This window comes from Streptopelia decaocto (genome assembly GCF_964273445.1).
Source record: "Streptopelia decaocto genome assembly, chromosome: 3".
Classification (NCBI taxonomy): Eukaryota; Metazoa; Chordata; class Aves; order Columbiformes; family Columbidae; genus Streptopelia; species Streptopelia decaocto.
In genome coordinates, this window is record NC_138656.1 from 61,122,287 (window position 1) to 61,137,016 (window position 14,730).

The window sequence follows — 14,730 nt, forward strand, 5'->3', positions numbered from 1 at the left end:
TTCAGTATTTGTACTTTTTAGGCCAGACCAAGGGACAACATAAGGACTAGTGTGATCTACAGCATCATGGCCAGAAACGGATGCATACTTTCTGTGAAAAAACAGCCTGAGGTCAATTGAGTTTTCTCAGTCACCCTAAAGAAGCTGACACTGGGGAGCTCCTGCAGTATGACTCGGATTCACACAAGTTTGCCCATGCGTAAAGATGCCCCTTGGAAATGCGCCGGAAGTTAAACACCATGTGAGCAATCATAAGTAACATGGTTTAGTATATTCTGAATGCAGAGCTCTGGGGAGGGGGTCAGAATAGATCACAGTGGAGAAAACGGTGACAGAGGCACCCTTTTGCTCATGAGCCAAGCTCACACTTCATAAAGCAGGACTACAGAAAGCTATCTGGGATGCATGTCTCCAAGCAAACAGTTTTAAGAAGTGTGATAGACCACAAGCTGTAAGTTTGTTATGAACGAGTTCTGAAATAGCAAACAAGTTGCATACAATGCTCTACTCCTACTTTGGAAGCATTAGAAGTTAGATGCCTCCCACAGTGCTTTTTTAAATGTTTCTCTCACAGCATTTAAGCAATACAGAAAATTATCACCACTGGGCAGGCATGGCTAATATCACTACTGCTTTCTATTGGTAGCTGTTTATCAGTTTAATACTTCACAGAGTATAAAGAACTTAAAAGTCAATCTACCAGAGATAAAAGAAAACTACTAGCTTTAACCTTAATGAAACAAACAAGCATAAAAAAAAAAGCCCATTTGTATTATAGTTCAGTAGCTTTTCCTTTAGAAACACTATTTTTATATATAAAGTCACATCTTTGGCTCCTGGTATTTAGAAGAGCTCCACTGAAATCAACAGATCTTGCCACCATTTTACAGCTCACCGGAATTTGCTCTATTTGTGTTTACAGTTTTTAGCAGACTGCTGATTTGTGTCTGAGTCGACATATCAATAAAACCTCTGTCACTTTTCTACCACACCAGCAACATTCCCTTCTGCCTGCTGGCCAACACGCAACCTGGGCAAGTACATTTTATCTGCTAACTTCATCCTGAAGTCTTAACTCCATATTGTAATCTTTTCTCTCTGTTGTGGCTGTACATAGTTGAACAGCTGCTGGAAGAGCTTCTCCAAGTATATCTGTAAACAATTTTTGTTTTCCGACATTCACAATAAAGCAAACAAAAATTGTGCCAGCAAGGCTGAACTGAAAAACCATTCATAAATTGTTGAGATTTTCAGATTATTTCTTCTCTAATGTTTAGCCCCAGTTTACCTCTTATTTCCAAATATCCCAAATCCCTAACAAATCCACAACAGAAAATTTACATATGAATGAAGTAGGAGAGAGTGGTTAAACACTTAAGGGTAGATTTGAGTGGAAATTTTAAACCTCAAAATAAACAGAGTTTGGTTGACAAGCACATCAGCTCATTTTGACATGTTCAAAACCAAAGACTTTTAACACTGGTTCAACTTCTCATTCTAAACGACATTTTTAAAATACTTGTAAAGAGGTGCTAAAAAAGGAACAGAATTCAAAGAGCGACCATGATTTAATGTCTCAGAATTATTTTTTTTGATCTTTGAAGCCAATTGCCTAATTAGTAAAGTATTTCAGAAAAAAAAACTCCAAATCACATGTATTACTAACCTGTGTTCAGTCAGTAAACTGGAGAGTTATGTTTGAACAGCACTACCTACAGATGTGGTCTGAATTCTAAGTCTTTTATCACTTGATCTACACACATAGACTATAAAAGTGGTACTGCATGCAATCTAATTTCACTGCTCTTAATAAGACCATCACACAATTCCACTGATTTAACCAGCTCTTCACAAGAATCTAGAAGACCATATTTCCTGTTCTCAGGGGCTGGAGTTTCAACACAACAGTCAGAGAGCAATGAAGGTTGCCACAGGTAGCCTTGATCCTATCAAATTCACATTCTTTGTCCCTAGTAACTGTAATGGATTTAACAAGTCTCAACATAAACAAAAAACAAACAAACCAAACAAACAAACTAAAAACCCCACCACAACAAAAAAGAAAACAAAGAAAGAAAACCTAACTTTGGAAAAGATACAGCAAGATGCCCCTCTGCCTGCTGTGCATCTCTCAGTAGGATACAAATGAAGATGGTTTCAGTCTAAGGAATAACACAAAAGACTGGTCAGATGATAAGACAATGCCATTTGATAGATCCTGTGTTTTATTTATTGCTGGGTTCTCCATCTGTGGCACTCAACATCAACTGCACAAAATTAGGAGCTTTCCACACTGTCAGCCAAACCCCCATTTGGTTCTCAATAACTCATAGATTCAGATTTTAAGCATTTTATTATTATTAACTATTGCAGTGGGACTACAAAATTGTGCATGAGTTCCAAGACTTCACAACTAAATAAGATTCAGCAAGTACATACTGGAACAGGTTGCACAGAGAAGCTGTGCATGCCCCATCATTGGAAGTGCTTGAGGACAGGCTGGATGGGGCTTTGAGAAGGTGTCCCTGCCTATGGTAGGGGGCTTGGACTAGATGATCTTTAAGTTATCTATAAGTAATTACGGGAAGGGGAAGCATGAAGTTTATTTTAACATGCGCAGCAAAGCTACTGCACAACATGATTAAAGTTGTTCATTGCAAAATAAAAATGAAGTAGAAGCCGTGTTTCCTTGGATATCATGGAAGAACTGAGTCTTTGGGATGTCTTGTGAATAACTTTAAGGAAAATCTTCAAGCAACCACCTAGCACACAGACAACTTAACTCTTACCTCTCCAACAGGTATATAATGACGTTGCTCAGCACATAGCTATAAGGTTTGAAAGAGCAAGATCAGTTTGGACGATGGCAAGAAGTTTGAATAAATTACTGAGTTGGAAAGGAGACAGTTGATTGAAGAGGAGAAGTAAACACGCACACCAATAATTGGGGGAAATTTTCCCAGCAGCAAACTGTAATAGGAGTGATGTGTGGTACTGCTTGTTTTTCCTCTTCATGGCAAAAGGATTCATCAGTCAATAATGAGCATGATGCATGCATGAATCAGAACCTACATTTCTGAGAAAACATCTACAGACAGAAAGAGATAGGTGGAAAAAAACATTCAGAGTTATTTAAAAAAACCCACAGAGATCAGTGTCTCAAAGGACCTTGATAATCCTATGTACCACTGCACCTTCTCTCAAAAGTCTTGAGTGTCTGCACATGTGCAAGACTCAAATAGTACAGAAAGTCTCGCTGGAGTTATCTGGGATGATCACTGTAAATTTAAGAGGTTGCTAAAGCTCATAAGAAGACTCTTGGAGGCAGACCTATACCTGTTCCCTGATCAGGTTTGTTTGACCTGCAAAACTGCTGCTGAACTCTGGGAGAGGGCGATAGGGAAGTTAGGGTCATAAAGAGAACCCAGTTCCCTCCTAGAGATCAACATGGTTTCAGTTATTTGGATAACTCAATTATTTGGATAATTCAATTGTAACAATACCAACACATGCTGATATTTTATTCGAGTAAAAAGCACTGGCTTGCAAATGATCTATTTGAAACACTGTAAGGAATGACATTGAATTATACCCATTTCCCACCCAATGCTTTTCAAATTAATTATGTTCCATTATCACACTTTTTTACTATCACATGGCCAGCTTGAGTATGTGAAATGGCTTCTGGCACAGCCAGACAGTCTTCACCAAACTACAGTTTTGTGCTGATTTGGTCAGGAATTGAAACAGGGAAAAAAGAGTTACTAAGCAACAGCAGGCCAGGAACAGGAAAAAGGTCTGCAGCCTTAATTGATACTAACTTTAAAAAGCAGTGCAGCAATAAGAGAGGGCTCAAGATGTGAATTTCGCTGCTTTGGAAGGAAAACAAAACCACAAGAAACCCCAGGCAGGCAGTCTCTATGAGATCTGGATTCTTCGTTCATACCAACTATTTGCTGCATGTTTTGCAGAGACATAGGGTAGCTTATTCTCAGTACTGAACAAGAAGATGAAAGATCCAGATATAACTCTTTTATTTGAGAACCCAGAACACATAGCTTTGCTCTGTGGCAACTCTCTACTCCTACCTCAGGAAAGAGGAATGTGGTATGAATTACGGCTATACGGGTCCCCAAGACATTGCCATCCACAGAACTGACATCATGTCCAGATATAGCTCTCCTTCCCCCTCACTACCTATGGTTAAGATAGTTATTCCTTTCTAGAAAGCGAGCCCAAGTGGAGTGCAATCACTCAGGCTAGTACAAGAGAATTTGCTTAGCTAAATCTCTATTAACATGATCAAGCGAGGCAGAAATCCTGACAGTTTCCTTCCAGAATCCATATCTATTTCCTCCTCCTCTACTGTAAGCAAAGTAGTTTCATGAGGATGTGGTAACAGAACACGAGTTATCACATGAACACTTACAAATTTAAATGAAAAAGTCCTTGATGTGGAAAGTGCTGTGAACTCTACTACTGAACAATCAACCTTTATTTGCCTAGCTAGCAGTACCTTCAGCTGAAGTTATTTGCTTTAGCTTCACCTGAAGAAAACCTGATTTCCTATTGAAGCACTGCCTTTTTGTAAGATGTAAGTTATACAGTTGTTTGTTTATTTTTTATAGGAGCCAAACACATGCAAAACACCATACAAACATGATGCTGAGTACCTCATACTACTGATTAACTATTATCTTTTGTTCCCATTTCTGCATTCTTTGATTTTGCACTTATTTAAGTATACTAGATTTCAGCATTTACTGGTTTTCCCACATACTCCAATGTACTTAAAGTGACTAAAATGAAACCGCAAGAGGTAAAACTACTAAGATGACTGTTGCTGAGGAGGAAAAACCAGCAACCCTGGTCTGGTTCATTCAAACTGTCTGATGATTAGTATTTAAAGTGTTGAGAGTTAGAGTCATCTTCTGCTCTGATCTGTATTGCTGCAAGTCAACTGAGCTTATGAAATAGGATCTGGCACCATGAAGAGGACTGTCCCTTCACAGGATACGAGTAATAGCCACTTGAGTAAATGCAAGTTACTCATATCCTGCCAGTGGACTAATCTGTCTCTGTACATTCATGCACATTTTTAGTTGCCTCCAGGAATCTGAAGGCGAATCTCATTTGTTGCCTAATGAAACTAATTTCACCAGATACAACACAAGCATACTGAAAAACCACTATTACTCATACATGAGGTGTAACCAATGCAGCATTTCTTAACTTCTGTTTGATTAGGGTCCATCTCTGAACACTCACCACCACATAAGGCTCAGTCTCCCTGGTTGGCTATGGTACATTCCCAGATGATTTGCTTTAAGTCTTAAGGAGCAATTTGACCTCCCCTTTCTTTATCCACAACACTCTTACTAGTTATTCCTTTAAACTGAAGTGACTGCCAAAGAGTGGGGTGGCAGGTTGTACATTTTCCTTGGAGCCTGAGAACTTACCTTCCCTTTTTCAAAACAGAAGTGAACCATGCATTGCTTAGCTTAACTGCAAGTGTCTGAAATGATGGACATACAATGATCAACCAATCAACCTTGGCAGGCATCTAAAAGTGATACACAGATTACTTACACACACTTACACAGATTACTTACACACACTTACTATTCAAGTTTATATATACAGTTACATACATACACAGAATACATACATACATACACACACACACACTTTGAAATACCTCCAACAAGGTTATGCTACATATTAAATTATTCTGGCACAAAATAATGTAAATTACAGGTCTTGATAAAGTGTACAGCAAAGTAAGATGAAGGCATAATCTTTGAAGACTGAATGCACTAGAAGAGTTTAGTGACCAGGCTGCAGAGATGAGATAATCCAGAGTTCTGAAGGAACAAACCACACAGTTTCAGTAAGTCTACTAAGTCATGGTATTATGATGACAAGAGAATAATAAAAAATATCATCTGAGACAATCATAGGCCTATGAGCCTGACTTCAACAGAAGTCAAGAGCTTTTGAAGGACACAAAATGTTGCCTCCAACAGAAGGCAAGAGGTTTTGAACCATAGGCCATGTGGTGCACGGGATAAGATGCAGTATCAACTCATCAGAAGAAAGAAGTACCATGCTAACATGACAACTCATTTTGACAAAATGAAAATGCAAGAAGTCTAATCTGGACTTCAATAAAGCACTTGGTATGGTGCCATATGGCTCCATGAGTGTTAGTGAGGTAGGAAAAAACCCGACGTGCAAAATTTATGCAGTTAATAAAATGCATGTGAACTTTAGCCAGTAATATATGATGTTCCAAGAGAAAGTAGTGGGATGAGGCAGTGTTACTCCAAGAATGGTTCTCAACTTTTTAATGCTGGGAGCTAACAACACACAAGTCGTAAGGGTGCCGGCTCCGCTTTGCAGATGGGAGGCACGGGAAGATCATGTGAAATGAGCCAAGCAGGCTCAAAGATGAAGGTGAAGTTTGGCGGCGTAAGAGGAGAGGCCTTTCTGAAAAGCCACAGCGGAAACAACCGGGGAAGCCCTCGGCGCTGTGGAGGACGCAGCCAGCCCGCTCCTGCAGCTGCCGAGCAGCCCGGCGGTCCCGGGGCGCCCCGCGGCCGCCCCCCCTCACCTTGACCGCGGGGCCGCCGCTGCGGAGCTTCGTGGGGGCCGGGGAGAGGCTCCCCCGCGCCGGCACCAAGCCCGGCTGCCCTGGTTGAGGTCAGCCTGAACGCCGCGGAGCTACTTGCTCTAGTTTTTAGCCAAGCTTTTATCACCCCGCTTATAAAAGCACGCAACAGATTGCAGGGGAGAGCGCCATCAGCAAACGGATCTGGATTCCAGATCCGACACAAACTCCGCGTGTGTGTGTACGCGGGGGGAGAGGGTGAGAGCTGCCAACCCCACGTTTTTAAGCCCGGACGCCCGTGGGGCAGCGCTCCCCAGTCCCACACCCTTCAAACCCGCCCCGCTCCGGCGGCAGCAGCCCCAGACCCCAGCGGCTCTGCCGCGCGACGGGACGGGCCACCCCCGGCCCCCAGCCGCGTTTGCTCCCCGGCTCCCCCGAGCAACGGGGCAGGGTAAACCTACCTGCCGAACCGCCCAGGGCATCCTCGCTCTCCAAAACCCCTCTGTGCTTCGCCCCGCGGAGCTCCCCCTTGGATTTCCAAACGAGCTTTACCATCTTGATCATCTCGGGCAAGTCCCAGGCCAGGGTCCCCTGCTGATAACCGGGCAGGCTGCCCATGGGAAAGGGCATCGGCTCTTCCCCCGTCCTCCTCCGCCTGCCCGGCTCTGCCGCGGGGAAGAAGCGCTCCAGCACCGGCATCCTGACCCGCGCCCCCCGCCGGGGAGCCGCAGCCACCCCCCGGCCCGAGCAGCCGCGATGGGCATCCAGAGCGGGGCGGGGGCACCCGGCCGCCCACCGCCGCCGCCCCACGCAGGGGGCGCGCCCCGCCGCCGCCCGGCCTCGGCCCCGCTCCGCGGGCGGGGAAGGAAGGAGCGCCGGGCACTGTCCGCCGCGCTCACCGGCTGCTCGCCTGCCCTCTGCGCGCCCTCAGCCTGCCGCCAGGCGCCGGCAGCCGGGGCGAAAGGGCTGGCGGGCAGGCGCGGAGCCGCCGCTCATGCCGGCGCGGCGCAGCGCCGAGCCCCGGGGGCGGGGGTGGGGGCTCGGGCCGCTGCTGCTGGCGGCGGCGGCGCGGCACGGGGTCTGGCGCAGCCCGGCAGCGGGGCTGGGCGGGCAGAGCCACCCCTCACGCCCCTCTGTTCACTAAGGAGGAGGGCAGGGTGGAGATGGTTTGACTTTATCTCTGTCGTGATGCCATGGGGGAGCCCCTACTCCCCACGCCTTCGCCTCGCCGGGCTGGCTACGGAGCCGGTGGGGGTTTTGGTCTCTTAGTCAAACCCCGCGGTAACCTCCGCTGCCTTTCGGCCGGGATTCACGTCCCGTCGCTCGCTGCGAGGGGTGGGAGAGGGGCACGGGTCCGCTGGCGGCGTGCAGTGCCCCCGCCTGCTCCGCTTTCGGACGCCAGCTGGGGCTAAGTACCCGAAACGAGCATGCAGAAGGGCAGCGAATGTGCTGGGGCTTGACGGGCCCGGGAGGAACGAGTTACTGAAATTACGGGTTTGGGGAGGGTGCGAGGTCTGTGCTGCGTCCTCATCGCTTTGGCTGCAAAGCTCCACCTGAATGGGTTCACGCTAGGACACTGCCTGATGGCAGCGATCACTCACAGACTCCAACGAGAAGACAATTATTCCTCGCTAATCTTTAAAAACAAGGCAAAGCCGCCCGGGTGAGTGCTCTGTCTCATGCAGAAATGAGGTGGCGTGCCGGGGCTCTGCAGCCGCCAGCAGCGCTCGGGGCCTGGCGAGCGCTTCCCTGAGCACGTTCAGTGCTGCCCTTGGCCAGGCACTGCAGCAGCACCCGTCCCTTCTCTGGGATCCCTGAACAGGAGAGGCCTTGCGCTTTTTGGAACTTTCGTTTTGCCTTTTTACAATATATCCTTTTTAGCCTGTTGTTGGTACTGGTCTTGTCCTTTAGCCCTTAGTTCACAGAGTGTACAGCAGAGGGACGGGGGTGGTTTCTTGCACCAGCACTTAGTTTTCAGTAAAATTGCAGAAGACGACTTCAGTGGGAATTATAATATTTCTCAGCAGGTATAATTAATATGTTTGTCTTCTTCAGGTTACACTCAATATTCTACCTTCTCTCCAGATGCAAAAATAAACTGGCAAACAGACAGAATCTTCCTTCCCAGAGTAAGAGAATACAAGAGAATGGACTGGAAGTTAACACCCTTACATGTAGAAAACAAGGTGCACAAGCCTTTCCTTCTCATGCCAAGACCAGTAGGGGAAGCATGCTGTTTCCCCTGTTCTAGGATCCTCTGCCATGTCTTAGTGTTCCCACCTCAGACAACTCTAATGCTTTTCAAAAAGTGGCCATATTTTGACTATAGGCTGAGTGCCATACTGTTAGCATACTGTACTTTCAGGTCGCTGTCTCAAAAATTGTGAAATGCTTCCAAAGTATTATACTATTGTTGTTGTACTCTTATTTTGCAGAGTGCTTAGCATCAGGATATCCTGACTCTTGGAACAAAGGGGTTAAGAACAAAGAAAACAAATACATGATGTTCAGTACAGTAGCACAAGCATTAACACATTCATACAATGTATGGTTGCAATTTTGTGGAAAGATAAAATTTATGGGTTTTAAGTTTTCTCATATTAGTTCATGTTGTGCAATTACGTTTTAAAGCTATGTTGCTCCTGTTAGAGAGGGATAAACTAGGCAACTGAAGTCCAAAAGACTTAGAAGGCTACTTACCTGCTGGGTGAGTTAAACTTTACACCCTAACTACTTCATTTTGGTTTTGAGCTACAAGGAGTTGCTGTAATTTTTTTTTTTTTCAGTTATTATTTTTCCTCTTTGTTTACCTCTGCACTTCCTGTTCCCCACTGGGACAAAAAGCAGAAGTGCCAGAGACCTGTGAAAGGAAGGCTATCCCTTGTTGTGTTTCCAGCTTCACTGGATGCAAAAAGTACCAGGTATTTTGGAAGAGAATGTACTCACAGATGCCCAGCCCAAATTTAGATTAATATCTGAGCATATAGGTCTTTAAACAAACTTGGATGGCATCTGTGGCAATATTTTGAGTTTTCAAAATCTGCACTACCTTTTTATATCCTTAAAACCATGAAAAGTTTTGTGCCAACTGTAGCTGGGTCACTTGGATGTGTACCTGCCTTGTGAATGGGATCATGCAGTCGGAATCAAAGCATTAATTCTTGTATTTGTTTTCACTCACGGTTCTACAGGTATGAAGCAGGAGATCAGTCAAAAACCAAACTGAAACTGTGATCTGTTGTTGTCACAATTTTAGTGTTTCAAGAACCTATGTAATAAACCTGACAGTATGTATTTTTTTCTGGGAAAATTAGTGTCAAATGAAAGCAACTGCTCTGGATAGCCTGGAGGTACTAAACTTGTGCTTCACAGTTGTTCTACAATTCAGTGGTTACTTTTCCTTAATTATTCCAAGATTTTGCTATTAATGATCGAGTTTCCTTTTTCTTTTTTTTATTTTTTGTTATAAGAATGGAGCCAGATAAGAGCTGCTCACAGGAAAGCCTGGAAAATATGTATTTGATAATGAGGTTTTCAGCTCAAAAATCAGCTGTAACATCACTCTCAGACTTTTCACAGGCAAAATGCTCAGATTTTGCAGGTTCTCTGTTTCTCTGACTTCAGTTGTGCTGTGATGATTTTACCCAACTTAAGGATGTGACCTGAACATAATGCTTTTCATTGCACTTGAGAAAATCTGTCAGAATTAAAACACAACATACTCTTGCACAGCAGTATACCCAGCCATTTGTGACTGTGTTTTAAACAGTCCTTGACCAAGCTTGGCTCGCCTGAAGATTCTCTTTTGCATTCTCACTGCCAGCCAGACTTGAAGGAAAACTTTCAGTAGAGATAGATGGCTTTATTGCTACTAACTGCACTTCTCTCCAACTCCAAGTCAAAGAAGCTTAAGTGATTACAAGAGAAATATAAATTAGCTCTGGCCCTCGTTCATCCTGAGAAGCAATGCCAACAAAAAGGCGAATGGGATCAGATCTGAAAACCTGACAAGGCAGTGTGTCTTTTCACAGGTAGACATGAGAACTGGAAAAGACTTGAGGAAAATACTGTGGTGGGAGAACAGGCAAGGAGTAAGCTGACAGATTAATAGCTGGTGTTTCATAATTGGTGTCTCTTAAAAAGTTTTACTTGTTTGCTTATTCACTCCAAAGTTATGTACTCAGAGCGGCAGCAGCAGAATTGCATGCCAGATGGTAGAGGAAGTGCCTCGTGTATCTTTCCAGTCTACTGAAGCCTGCAGGGCCCTTGTTAACCCACTGCTCTGGTTTTCATTGCAAGTCCCTTTCTTCCCCTTTTTTTTCCCCTTCCTTCAAAGAAAAAGGAGGGAGGGGGAAAGAGAGAGAGACAAAAAGAAAAGCCATGGTTTAAACTGGCAATAGCACCATCCTTTTGGCTTTGAGCTATCCTGTCCTGTGCCAAATATACTGTCTCCAGCAGCTCTCCCACAACAAATCAGTCCAGACATACAAAAGCTGTAAAACAAGAATGGTGAAGAAAGATCCTTGATTCTCCCCCTCTGTCCCCACCAGCCTTTTCCTTTTGCTTCCCTCCCCAAGCTTCATTCCCCAGCAATGACCTCCTGCTTGCCAGTACTGTAAGTGATATTGGGACCTCCAGCCTGCAACTTTGCTGACAGCTTCCTTGGAGTACAGGCGTCTTTGCCTTTCTGTATTAACAGAGGATTGTAAAGGAGCAGTTATATTCTATTATTCCTATTACTTCTATCTGATAGCCAATGTTTGTAAAAAATGGCACATAAATTAGTAGAGTGGCAGATTCATTACTGTTGGTAACTTTGTCTATTCTTTCAGCTAACCCACACCACTGGGCCGTGTCACAGCTTACTAAGGGTACATCCCAAATAGATATCTGAAAAGATTTGATGTTGTCTATTTATACAGCATATTATTAAAAAAGCTGGAAAAAGACTACCAAATTTTTCAAAAGTGATTAGCAAACATTAGGTACTCCAAATGTAAAGAACACCATAAAAGACTATCAGGTACGGATTTTTAGAAAGCGTAAAACACTTGTCTTGAGATGGCACTTACTAGTGGAATCATCTTAAATCAGTAGTCACTTACGAAAAGTGGGCCTTTGCCTCTATCCTAGAGGCCACAGGGTCATGCGGAGACAATAGGCTCAGCCATTGCCTAGGAACAGAACCAAGTGACGACACCATCCCTGGGATCAAGCTTTAGAAGGCTTCAGGGGTGTGATGTGAGTTTAAGATAAAAGAGAAGACTGAGAATGCTGGGGCACTGTCATTATACATAAAGTAAAAAACCAAAGATGCTGCATATTTGCAGGGCAGCCTACAGAGAAAACAAGAATGTGAGTGAGTAACTTTTAGATGGGACAAGGAAACAAAGTGCCTACGAAGCTTTGACAATATGGCAAAAGAAATATAAGCAGGCAGAGTCATGCAGAGCTTGCAAGAATTTTTCTAATGACCTCCTGGAAAGTTTCTTTCATTGCTTTAAAAATCTTAGCATAATTTTCATATTCTTTGCCCCACATTTGTATCATTTCAGATGTCTATTATTTAAAACTTTATTCTTACTAAGAAGAACAATTACCCTTAGTTATCTCTATTGTTGTCATTACTTTATGAAATATGAATAATTTTGTATTTATTGGGGAATAGTTACTTTGTCTTTGCTCTAGACTGGACATACTAAATTCTGTAAACTCTATCTCAGAACCTTTTTCCAAGCTCTGACATTAATATTTTTACTATGAATTCTCAACAATTTACTAACATTTTTTTGGTGCATACTCAAGGTACACAGTAGGAGATTTTTCTATCTGTTACCATCTCATTGGCAAGAGTGGCAAAATAAATTTCTAAGGGAATGGTGGGATGCACTATTGGTTATTGCCTGAGCTGTACACAGCACTTCTCCCTGAGAGCCTCACCTCCTGGGAAATGTTGAAGATGGGCAGTCGTGTTCTCTGGGTTCAGAGTAATCTTTTGGTTGCTGTCATCAGTCAATCAGACTCCGTGGAAAAAGGTTCTGGAAATGGAGGAGTGAGGATTGCTTGAGCTCTAAAGGGCAAGGAGCCAATTTCTTTTTGATTCTTAGCACATGTGAGATAGCACATTTTTATGATTAACAATTTGTACTACTAACTAAGAAAAAATGTTTGTGGTAAAGGAATAAACAGAAGTCCATAACTAATTTGAAACAGTGGGGTTGTGTAATTTTTCCATTGCCTGCTTTGGAATATTAAAAGTTCAGCATATTGAGCATAATGCTTAAAGTCTCCCACAGTATACAGTGAGACTCTATGTGGCTTTAAAGGAAATAACAGATAATAGACTCACCTCACCTTAATGAACCATAATAAGAAAATAATACTGATAAGCAGAAGGAGCGGTAAGAAGGGAATTGCCAGCATTGTAGTTAACTGTGTTGTACAATGTATCTGATGGACTCTGTTAGTTTATCTCTTCCTTCAATTCTTTCGTGTAAGTGAGTTTTACCTGAGCCAAGGTAAAGTCAAGAGATTTAAGAAAAACTCATTACCGTCCCAAAAGAAGATGTTATGCAGTGATTGTTGCAGCAGTTTGCAGCAGATGCCTAATAATGATCTAGGATAATGGAGCGGGAGGTTAAGAATACTGCATCTAATTGAAAATTTAGGTAGAATTCAGGTAGGCAGAAAATAATAACCTGTTATACAAGACAGTGGAAATGCTAGTCATCATCTTTACATAATAACCCTATAACAAGAATAACTGCAGCATCTTGCAGGATTCCCTTTTGTGAATAGGTAAAAGAAGAGCTAGTAGAAAAAGGGACTAACCAGATGAGAGACACATTTCCTTTAAATGCAGAACTCATATTAAGTAATTGAATAGTCTCAATGAATTCAAAAGGATTACTGCCATCTTTAAAGCTGAACATGTGCATACATATTTTATCAGTTGGGACATAAGTATCTAAAAATTATGGCAGCAGTTTGAAAGATGAGAGATGTGCCACATTTGAAATCTTTCTTCTTTCACCTGTTACTGAGATGGCGTGAGTGGCTGTATAGCCTATGGTATCCTTGCCCCTTATGGTATATAGAAAAGACTTGCAACTATGATTTAGTCTTTTCCTGTCTTTTGAAATTATACAAATAAAGTGAGTAGCCAAAAAAATCTTCATTAAGTGATATCTAGTTTAATCTGTTGTCAAATAAATTGTAGTACAGTAGGAATAAATGGGACATAAATATAATGATAAATACAGGGCAATAGTAGGGCTTGCTCTTTCATTTGTAAATCAGATATCTCAAGATCTGATAACTTAGTTTTTCCTTTTAGATTTCAAAATGGAGAGGAAATAATATTTGACTAGGAAAATAAGCACTATTTAAAATAAAATTAATACATATTTCTTAACTTCTAAAACTTGTTAGATATTTGATGACTGCACATACTAATATTGCAGAATATCTACTTGTTAGTCTTCAGTTTTTGTCTTTTTGACTTTAATGATTAATGGTGAATTTATCTCTGTGCATATTTAGACCCTATAAGGAGTGTTAGGATGGCATAGGTTAGGGATAGACCTTGTGCAGACCTCTCCCAAGTTTATTCCTATTTGCAATGCGAGAGTAAAGTAATACAACTTAATTTGATTTTGCCCAATGCCATGTACATTCTGATTGTGGACTCATTACTAGCAGTGACCAAATAAGCTTGATCGTTTGGTCAGGTTGAATACCTAGGCCACTAAATTATAGCCGAAGAAATTCAAATGATTCAGATGTGTATTTTGGATGAAATGCCTGTGTGCTCTAATACCATTTCTACATACATGCGCATGCTGTGTCTGCACATCAGCTTTCTGATGATGTACATACCCCAAAGCTGAGGTTATTTGCTCTCTCACAGAAGTGCTATGGCTTCATTTCCCCACTTTGCATCTTGCATGACAGCAGTGAGTGCAGTTTGCTGTGGGGATGCACAGGAGATACAGCTGGGAAGTCGTGGGAAAGGTCTAACAAAGATGCACAAACATTCTAGTGATAAACTAAGCTCCCTCTGACCTAGTTTCTCATGACTGCAAAATCAGGCCATATTTACTGTAATCAAGCTCTTTGCA

The 14,730-nt window shown here is 42.7% G+C and overlaps 1 protein-coding gene across 2 annotated transcripts in view; it reads right to left on the reverse strand.

Annotated features, from left to right (window-relative positions):
* PDE7B (phosphodiesterase 7B) overlaps window positions 1-14,730 on the reverse strand; it is a 183,163-nt gene that overhangs the window by 82,183 nt on the left and 86,250 nt on the right. The window contains exon 1 of one of the 2 annotated variants that reach the window (XM_082048519.1): window positions 7,072-7,698. The exons of the other annotated variant lie outside the window; for it this stretch is intronic. Within the exon in view, the coding sequence (XP_081904645.1) occupies window positions 7,072-7,309 (238 nt within the window). The 5' untranslated portion in view covers window positions 7,310-7,698. Of the gene's footprint in view, window positions 1-7,071; window positions 7,699-14,730 lie in introns of those variants that run through there. 2 annotated transcript variants of the gene reach the window in all.